Source organism: Erinaceus europaeus, chromosome 23 (genome assembly GCF_950295315.1).
Source record: "Erinaceus europaeus chromosome 23, mEriEur2.1, whole genome shotgun sequence".
Classification (NCBI taxonomy): domain Eukaryota; kingdom Metazoa; phylum Chordata; class Mammalia; order Eulipotyphla; family Erinaceidae; genus Erinaceus; species Erinaceus europaeus.
The window spans coordinates 14,347,371-14,356,555 of record NC_080184.1 but is presented as its reverse complement, the minus strand read 5'-3'; the positions used below and the strand labels follow the sequence as shown (position 1 = coordinate 14,356,555).

At 53.4% G+C, this 9,185-nt stretch overlaps 1 protein-coding gene across 1 annotated transcript in view; it reads right to left on the bottom strand.

Moving 5' to 3' along the window:
• Window positions 1–2,743: 2,743 nt before the first annotated feature.
• The window catches only part of LOC103127774 (leukotriene-B4 omega-hydroxylase 3), a 7,551-nt gene continuing 1,109 nt past the window's right edge, over window positions 2,744–9,185 (bottom strand). Inside the window, exons 2-7 of the mRNA XM_060181411.1 lie at window positions 9,003–9,091; window positions 6,851–6,980; window positions 5,468–5,601; window positions 5,313–5,377; window positions 3,981–4,063; window positions 2,744–3,123 (exon numbers count right to left, since the gene is read on the bottom strand). Of these exons, the coding sequence (XP_060037394.1) occupies window positions 2,886–3,123; window positions 3,981–4,063; window positions 5,313–5,377; window positions 5,468–5,601; window positions 6,851–6,980; window positions 9,003–9,091 (739 nt within the window). The 3' untranslated portion in view covers window positions 2,744–2,885. The remainder of the gene's footprint in view (window positions 3,124–3,980; window positions 4,064–5,312; window positions 5,378–5,467; window positions 5,602–6,850; window positions 6,981–9,002; window positions 9,092–9,185) is intronic.

Genomic DNA, 9,185 nt, shown 5'->3' with positions numbered 1-9,185 from the left:
CAGGGGTGGAGGGTTCAGACGGAGTGTATTCACTGCCAGCTCAGGAGGCCTCTTGGGCTGCCTTCCCCGAGACTCTCTGGGGAGACTGCTGCTGCCTTCTCTCCCTAATTAACGGCTTGCTTTCCTTTAATGATCTCAGAAATTAATAAGATCACGGGGGGTTAACTCCACCCCGTCCCCACTCCCTCCACTGGAAACCGCAGTGCTTCTCCCAAGGTCACAGATAGGGGTTGACTATTACTTCTGTAATTATCTATGATTTTTTTTTTTAGTGATTGAAAACTGATTTACAACATTATGAGATCACAGGGGTCTTTCCCACCCCCAGAGCTCTGCGTCCCCATTCCCTCCACTGGAAACTTAAATGGTTCTCCCAAGCTCACAGACACGGGCTGACTATTATTTCTACAACTATCTGGATTTATATTTATTTGCCCTTTTTTTTCCTATGGGAGACATTAAGAATTTATTAAGCCTTAATCACAGCGGCCTTTGACTGCATGTCATGACATCAGATGCCCCAGGAAATATTTGTTGATTTTCAGGCCACTCTCTGCACAAGCTCCAACCCCTTCAGGGAGGGGTTAGATAAATGCAATTTTGCATAATCTCAAGGCCTGTGTTGAGCTCCTGCCTTACGTAAGCTCAGGATTTTCTAACAAAAGCACACACCACAGCATTTCTATACTGGCGACCTGTCAGCAACCACCCAGACATGTTTTAGCAAACACAGAGGCTTTATGTAAAAGCCACAGAATTTCCAACAACAGTGTCAAGAAATCTGGGAGTGTCACCAAGTCGCAGATGCTGCCATGACGCCACCCTGACCTCCCTGGGCAGACGCCCTCACCCGTGTGTCCTGGAGCCTCCCCTCCCCAGAGCCCTGCCCCACTAGGGACAGACAGACACAGGCTGGGGGTGTGGGTCCACCTGCCAACACCCATGTCCAGTGGAGAAGCCATGACAGAAGCCACAACTCCCACCTTCTGCTCCCCATAAAGAATTTGGGTCCAGGCTCCCAGAGGGGAGAAATGTCAGGGGAAGATGCCCAGAGGGCTCTGAACCCCAACTCCATCAGGACCCGGAGAGAGAAGAGGAAAAAGAAGGACACTCAGTCACGGAGTCACAGGTGTGGGTGTGACTGAGAAAGGGAGAGATGAGAGCTTAAAAAAATGGGCAAATATGGGGCCGAATGATGGCGCACCTGGTTGAGCGCACATTTTACAGCGTGCAAGGGCCCAGGTTCAAGTCCAAGGTCCCCACCTGCAGGAGGAAAGCTTCACGAGTGGTGGAGCAGGACTGCAGGAGTCTCTCTCTCTCTCTCTCTCTCTCTCTCTCTCTCCTCTCTCTCTCTCTCTCTCCCTCTCTCTCTCTGTCTCCCCCTTCCCTCTCAATTTTTGGCTGTCTCTACCCAATAAATAAAGGTAATACAAAAAAGTTTAAAGGGCAAATCTATGCAGCTCTAGACAGATAGTTGCAGAAATAACAGTCACCACATATCTGCAGCTTAGAGGAGCTGCGGGAGCTTCCAGTGGAGGGAAGGGGGACACAGAGCTCTGGTGGCAGGAATGCTGTGGGATTCCATTGACCTTGCAAATCAATATCAAATCACTAATGAAAAATAGATAAATAAAAAGAATTCTGGAATCAGGAAACCTTAACAGTGGAGTGTTTGGGTGGTTATCCTGAGGTGCTGGTAATGTAACTCAGTTGCTGGGGTCTGGGCAGTGGCACACCAGGTTAAGCACACATAGTATGAAACACAAGGATCCTGGTTCGAGCCCCCGGCTCCCCACCCTCAGTGGGTGTGAGGGGGTCACTTCACAATCGGTGAAACAGGTGCCTGTCTTTCTCTCCCCCTCTGTACCCACCTCTCCCATCTCGATTTCTCTCTGTCCTATCTAATTTAAATAAATAAATAGATAAAAAAATTAATTAATTAATTAATTAAATGAGGGAGTCGGGCTATAGCTCAGCAGGTTAAGTGCATATGGCGCAAAGTGCAAGGACCGGTGTAAGGATCCCAGTTCAAGCCCCCAGCTCCCCACCTGCAGGGGAGTCGCTTCCCAGGCGGTGAAGCAGGTCTGCAGGTGTCTGTCTTTCTCTCCCCCTCTCTGTCTTCCCCTCCTCTCTCCATTTCTCTCTGTCCTATCCAACAATGACAACAATAACAACAACAATAATAACTACAACAATTAAAAATGAAAAAAAAGGCCTCCAGGAGCTGTGAATTCATAGTGTAGGCATTAAGCCCCAGCAATAACCCTGGAGTCAAATAATAGTAATAATTAATAATAATAATAATTTAATAATAAAACACCCTCTGTTGCTTAGTGAGTTACCTCTGGCCCCGCATACCTTGTCCCAAAAGATACATCATCACCTTTCTTTTGAACTTTTTAATTGTTTATTAGTGATTTAATAGCGATGAACCAGACTGTAAGATCACAGGGGCACAGTCCCACACAGCTCCCACCACCAGATTCCCTGTCCCCTCCCCTCCATTGGAAGCTTCCCTGTTCTTTATCCCTCTGGCACCATGGACCCAAATTCTTTATGGGGAGCAGAAGGTGGGAGTTGTGGCTTCTGTCATGGCTTCTCCGCTGGACATGGGTGTTGGCAGGTGGATCCACACCCCCAGCCTGTGTCTGTCTGTCCCTAGTGGGGCAGGGCTCTGGGGAGGGGAGGCTCCAGGGCACATGGGTGAGGGCGTCTGTCCAAGGAAGTCAGGGTGGGATCTTAATTCCTTGGGGGAGGGGGTGCCTGAGCCCCTGGGGGCAGTGGGCCTGGGTCTGGGTCAGTGGGTCCAGCTGCAGCCAGTGGCCACGCAGAGCCCAGTGTTGAGCTAAGAAGTCCCAGGCCCACACCCACCCCAGCCCTTGTGGTCAGGAGAGCCCCTGGGTGGGGTCCCTGAGCCTCCGAGTGGCAGCCCCTGGCGGCCCCGGGTCCGAGTCCGAGTCCAGCGGGTCCAGCTGCAGCCAGAGACCGCCCTGGGCACGGAGGATGAGCTCGGGGCTCCTGCGAGTCTCCCGGGTGGGGTCTGGCCGCAGGCGGAATCGCAGAAGGGAGAGGGCCAGCGCCACCTTCATCTCAGTCATTGCGAAGGTCTGTCCTATGCAGTTCCTGGGGGGGCGGGAGGAAGGTCTGGGACTGGGGGGCAGGAGGAGGGTCCGGGACTGGGGGACAGGAGGAGGGTCCAGGACTGGGGGGACAGGAGGAGGATCCAGGACTGCGGGGACAGGAGGAGGGTCCAGGACTAGGGGGGGACAGGAAGAGGGTCCAGGACTAGGGGACAGGAGGAGGGCCCAGGACTGGGGAACAGGAGGAGGGTCCAGGACTGGGGGACAGGAGGAGGGTCCAGGACTGGGGGGCCCACCCAGGCTTCAGGGGTGTCTTCACCAGGGTCCCAAGGTCCCTCACCCACCCAGGACCCAACAGACACCACCCAAGACTTTGGGGGACCCTCCGGGGACTCAGGAACCCTACTGAGCGCTCCCACAGACCCCAGTCCGGAGCCCTCCCAGATGGCAGGGACCCTTCCTGGGTCTAAAGGACTCCTCCCAGGGCCCAGCGACCCCACCTGGTACTTGGGGACCCCTCCCAGACTGTGGGGACCCCAGTCTGGATTTGGGAACCCCACCATTTGGGACTCAGAGACCACAACTGGACTGCACGGACCTTACCCGGGACTTGGGGACCCCTCTTGGAACACCAAGGACCCCACCGACACTGTGGGGACCCCTCCCCATATCAACACCAGAGACTCCCCTTGCCCTGGACTATGGGGACTCCCACTCCAGACCCCAGGGGCCCCATCCTTGCCCAGAGCCACCAGGACCCCATTCCTGCTCAGTGACCCCACCGGAAACCCTGGCCAGGGGGTACCCCCAATTCCTGGCCTCTCTTGAAGGGATGGGGGTAGAGAAAAGACCAAAGGACCCCACCGCCCCTGTGGACCCCCTCCCAGACTCCCCACTTACCTGGGCCCTGCAGAGAAGGGGACAAAGGCCAGCGGGGACACCTTCTGGGTATCCTGGGGGTCAAAGCGGAAGGGATTGTACACCTGGGGGAGGAGAGAGGGGCTCTCAGTGGGGGCCCAGACCCCCCAAAAGAGAAAGTAAGGTGGGAGTGTCAAGTCACAGATGCCAGGCAGGACCAGAGGGAAAATGGGCAAAGATACAGAAATCTAGACATTCCAGAAACCCTAGTCAGCCCATGTCTGTGAGCCTGGGAGAAGCCTGCAGTCTCCAGTGGAGGGAACGGGGACACAGAGCTCTGGGGGTGGGGACGGGGTGGAGTTAGAGCCCTGTGGTCACATCATTTTGTGAATCAATATTCAGTCACTAAGAAAATAAATAGATAGGGAGTCGGGCGGTAGCACAGCAGGTTAAGCGCAGGTGGTGCAAAGCACAAGGACCGGTGTAAGGATCCCGGTTCGAGCCCCCCGGCTCCCCACCTGCAGGGGAGTCGCTTCACAGGCGGTGAAGCAGGTCTGCAGGTGTCTGTCTTTCTCTCCCCCTCTCTGTCTCCCCCTCCTCTCTCCATTTCTCTCTGTCCTATCCAACAACTATGACAACAATGGAACAAGGGCAACAAAAGGGAGTAAATAAATAAAATAAATATTAAAAAAAAGAAAAGAAATAGATAATAAAAAAAATACCTGTCTGGCATCAAGTCACAGATGCTGCTGTGATCCCAACCTGACTCCCCTGGGCAGACGCCCTCACCTGTGTGTCCTGGAGCTTCCTCTCCCCAGAGCCCTGCCCCACTAGGGACAGACAGACACAGGCTGGGGGTGTGGATCCACCTGCCGACACCCATGTCCAGCAGAGAAGCCATGACAGAAGCCACAACTCCCACCTTCTGCTCCCCATAAAGAATTTGGGTCCAGGCTCCCAGAGGGGGAGAAATGTCAGGGGAAGATGCCCAGAGGGCTCTGAGCCCCAACTCCATCAGGACCCGGAGAGAGAAGAGGAAAAAGAAGGGACACTCGGACGGAGTCACAGGTGGAGTGTGACTGAGAAAGAGAGAGAAGGCAGGACCAGAGGAAAAAATGGGCAAAAAAAATATCAATCTAGGTAATTATAGAAATCTTAGCCAGCCCGTGTCCGTGAGCCTGGGAGAAGCCCTGCAGTCTCCAGTGGAGGGAACAGGGGCGCAGAACTCTGGGGGTGGGAACGGGGTGGAGTTAGAGCCCTGTGATAAAAATGAAATAAAAGGGTGGGTCTGAATGCCACGCAAGCACTGGAGGGCCTTCCCTGGGTCCAGACCCCAACACAGCCCAGCTACCATAATCCCAGGGGGTGAGGCACCTCGGGGTCCGGCCACACCGACGGGTTGTGATGGAGCCCGAAGATACTGATGACGCAGATATTCCCTGGAGGAGGGGCAGGAGGAGTGAGGACAGCGAGGAGGGAAGGGGACACCCCCTTTTCCGCCCCCACACCTTCCCCCCACCCCCGAGCACCTTTGGGGATCACCCTGCCGTCGGGGAGGGTGACGTCCTGGGTGCAGCAGCGGGAGATGGCGGTCACCGGCGGGTGCAGACGGAGACTCTCTCTGATGCACATGCTGAGGAAGGGGAGCTGGGACAGGTCCTCCCTGGAGCACCCCCAAAACACGCCTGAGCCCGCCGGCCACCACGGCCAAGACGTCCCCCCGCCCCGCCCTTCTGCTCCCTGCAGCCATTACCCTCCCCCCCTTTTTTTCTTTTCTTTATTATTGGGTAGGACAGAGAGAAATTGAGATGCGAGGGGGAGACAGAGAGGGAGAGAGACAGAGAGACCCCTGTAGCTCTGCTCCTTCACCACTCTGAAAGCTTCCCCCTTGCAGGTGGGGACCGGGGGCTCAAACTTTACATCTTGTAAAATATTGTCTTTCTTTCCTTCTCCCTCCTTCCTTCCTTTCCTCCTCTCTTTCTTTCTTCCTCTCTTTCTTTATTATTGGGTAGAGACAGAGAGAAACTGAGAGGGGAGGGGGAGACAGAGAGGGAGAGAGACAGAGAGACACCCGCAGCCCTGCTCCACTGCTCATGAAGCCTCCTCCCTGAAGGTGGGGAGCCAGGGGATCAAACTTTCTATCTTTTAAAATATTTTATTTATTTATTTACTTACTTATTTATTTATTATTGGATAGAGACAGAGAAATCAAGAAGGAAGGGAGAGACAGAGAGGGAGAGAGAGACAGAGAGACACCTGCTGCCCTCCCCCATCACTCCGGAAGCTTCCCCCCTGCAGGTGGGGACCGGGGGCTTGAACTTTCTAAGTTTTTTTTTTTAATTGTTGATGTAATTATGGTTGTTGTTGTTGATGTCGTCGTTGTTGGCTAGGACAGAGAGACATGGAGAGAGGAGGGGAAGACAGAGAGGGGGAGAGACAGACAGACACCTGCAGACCTGCTTCACCGCCTGGGAAGCGACTCCCCTGCAGGTGGGGAGCCGGGGGCTCGAACCGGGATCCTTACGCCGGTCCCTGCGCTTTGCGCCACGTGCACTTAACCCGCTGCGCTACAGCCCGGCTCCCAAACTTTCTAAGTTTTAAAATATTTTCTTTCCTTCTTTCTTTCTTTCTTTCTTCCTCTCTTTCTTTCTTACTGGGTAGAGACAGAGAGAAACTGAGAGGGGAGGAGGAGACAGAGAGGGAGAGAGACAGAGAGACCCCTGCAGCCCTGCTCCACCGCTTATGAAGCCTCCCCCCTGTGTAGCCAGGTGGGCCACCGCCCAGCTTTCCTATTTGAAACCTTTACAGACACCCCCCCCCCTTTCTAGCTAACTACACTGCCGCTGGGCCAGAGGTGTGGCATGGAGAGACCTCAGCCCCAGGGTTGGTCCAGCTGAGGGCCAGGGACTCACCACTGCAGGTCTGGGGTCTCCCGGCCCCTCAGCAGGGCCTGCACCTCCTGCCGGCAGCGCTCCTGGTACTCGGGGTGCTGGGCCAGGTTGTACAGCGCCCAGGAGAGGCCGCTGGCCGTGGTGTCGTGGCCTGGGGGTGGTGGTGGGGTGTCAGCCTGGAGTAGATGACGGGTGGGTGGGGATGGATGGAGAGGATTGGGAGGGTGGGATATGGAGAGATACAGTGGTCCTGACCTCCCTGGACAGACGCCCTCACCTGTGTGTCCTGGAATCGCCCCCCCTCCCCAGAGCCCTGCCCCACTAGGGACAGACAGACACAGGCTGGGGGTGTGGGTCCACCTGCCAACACCCATGTCCAGCGGAGAAGCCATGACAGAAGCCACAACTCCCACCTTCTGCTCCCCATAAAGAATTTGGGTCCAGGCTCCCAGAGGGGGAGACATGTCAGGGGAAGATGCCCAGAGGGCTCTGAACCCCAACTCCATCAGGACCCGGAGAGAGAAGAGGAAAAAGAAGGGACACTCGGACGGAGTCACAGGTGGAGTGTGACTGAGAAGGGGAGAGAAGGCAGGAGCACAGGGGGAAATGGGCGAATAAATATCAATGTAGATAGTTGTAGAAAGAATAATCAGCCCATGTCTGGGAGCTTGGGAGAAGCCCTGCAGTTTCCAGTGGAGGGAATGGGGGCACCGGACTCTGGGGGTGGGAACCGGGTGAAATTATATCCCTGTGATCTTATGATTTTGCAAATCAATATTAAATCACTTTAAAAAGTAATTCATCAGGAGTCGGGCGGTAGCACAGCGGGTTAAGCGCACATGGCGCAAAGCGCAAGGACCGGCCTAAGGATCCCAGTTCGAGCCCCTGGCTCCCCACCTGCAGGGGAGTCGCTTCCCAGGCGGTAAAGCAGGTCTGCAGGTGTCTGTCTTTCTCTCCCTCTCTCTGTCTTCCCCTCCTCTCTCCATTTCTCTCTGTCCTGTCCAACAACGACATCAATAACAACAATAATAACTACAACAATAATAACTACAACAATAATAACTACAACAATAAAACAGCAAGGACAACAAAAAGGAATAAGTAAATAAATATTTTTAAAAATAATAATAAGATAGAACATGGTGCAAAGCGCAAGGACCGGCACAAGGATCTTGGTTTGAGCCCCGACTCCCCTTCCCAGGCGGTGAAGCAGGTCTGCAGGTGTCTGTCTTTCTCTCCTCTCTGTCTTCCCCTCCTCTCTCCATTTCTCTCTGTCCAATCCAACAACAACAACATCAATAACAATAACAATAATAATAACTACCACAATAAAACAAGAATGGCAACAAAATGGAATAAATAAATAAATATTTTTTAAAGATGGATTCTTTAAAGATGGATGGTAGATGGATGGTAGATAGATGGATGAGAGATAGATGGATGAGAGATGGATGGATGGTAGATAGATGGATGAGAGATAGATGGAATAAATAAATAAATATTTTTAAAGTAATTCAATCGAAAATTAACATTAAATTAAATGTATACATAGATAAAAAGTTATTCCTACATCCAAAATATAAAAGCAGAAAAAATATATATATATATATACATTTATAGATAGTTGTAGAAATAATAATCAATCCCTATCTGGGAGCTTGGGAGAAGCACTGCAGTTTCCAGTGGAGGGAATAGGGAATTAGACCCCTGTGATCTTATCATTTTGTCAATTTCCAAATCAATATCAAATCGGTTGCCAGGCCAGGCTAGCTTCGTGGGCCAGAGAGCGACAAGCAGGGACTCATGGCTGAGCTGGGATGCACTGCAGTGCCATGCCGGCTTTATCCATCTGCATTTAGACTCTCCAGGAAGGAAGTGGTAGGGTGCAAAACAGGGTGCGAGGAAGAGAGGGTGGAGGAAAAGAGAGTGTGAGCCAGTGGGGATTAAACGGATGAAAGCAGTCTCTACGTAAATAGACCACAGCCGTTAACTATAGGAGGCAACCTAACGCGATGATCCGATGATCGAAACAGATGGTCTTAGAAGCAGAAGCAGATGCAGACCCACAATCAGCCATCATGTTGGAAAAGAGATGAGGGATGCGGTGGTCCCGGACCCATCCAGCGAGTTCTGGCAGTGGGGGGACCCCCGCCCACGCCCAGTCCTCCCTCACCCTCAAACATGAAGGTGTCGGTCTCCGCCCTGATGTCCTCGTCTGAGAGCTGCTCCCGTCTTCGTCCTGCCCGGAGCGGGGAAGATGAGCTTTATCCCGCCTCTGACCTGCCCCCTCTCCCTCTCTCCCTCTCTCCCTCTCTCCCTCTCTCCCTCTCTCCCTCTCTCCCTCTCTCCCTCTCTC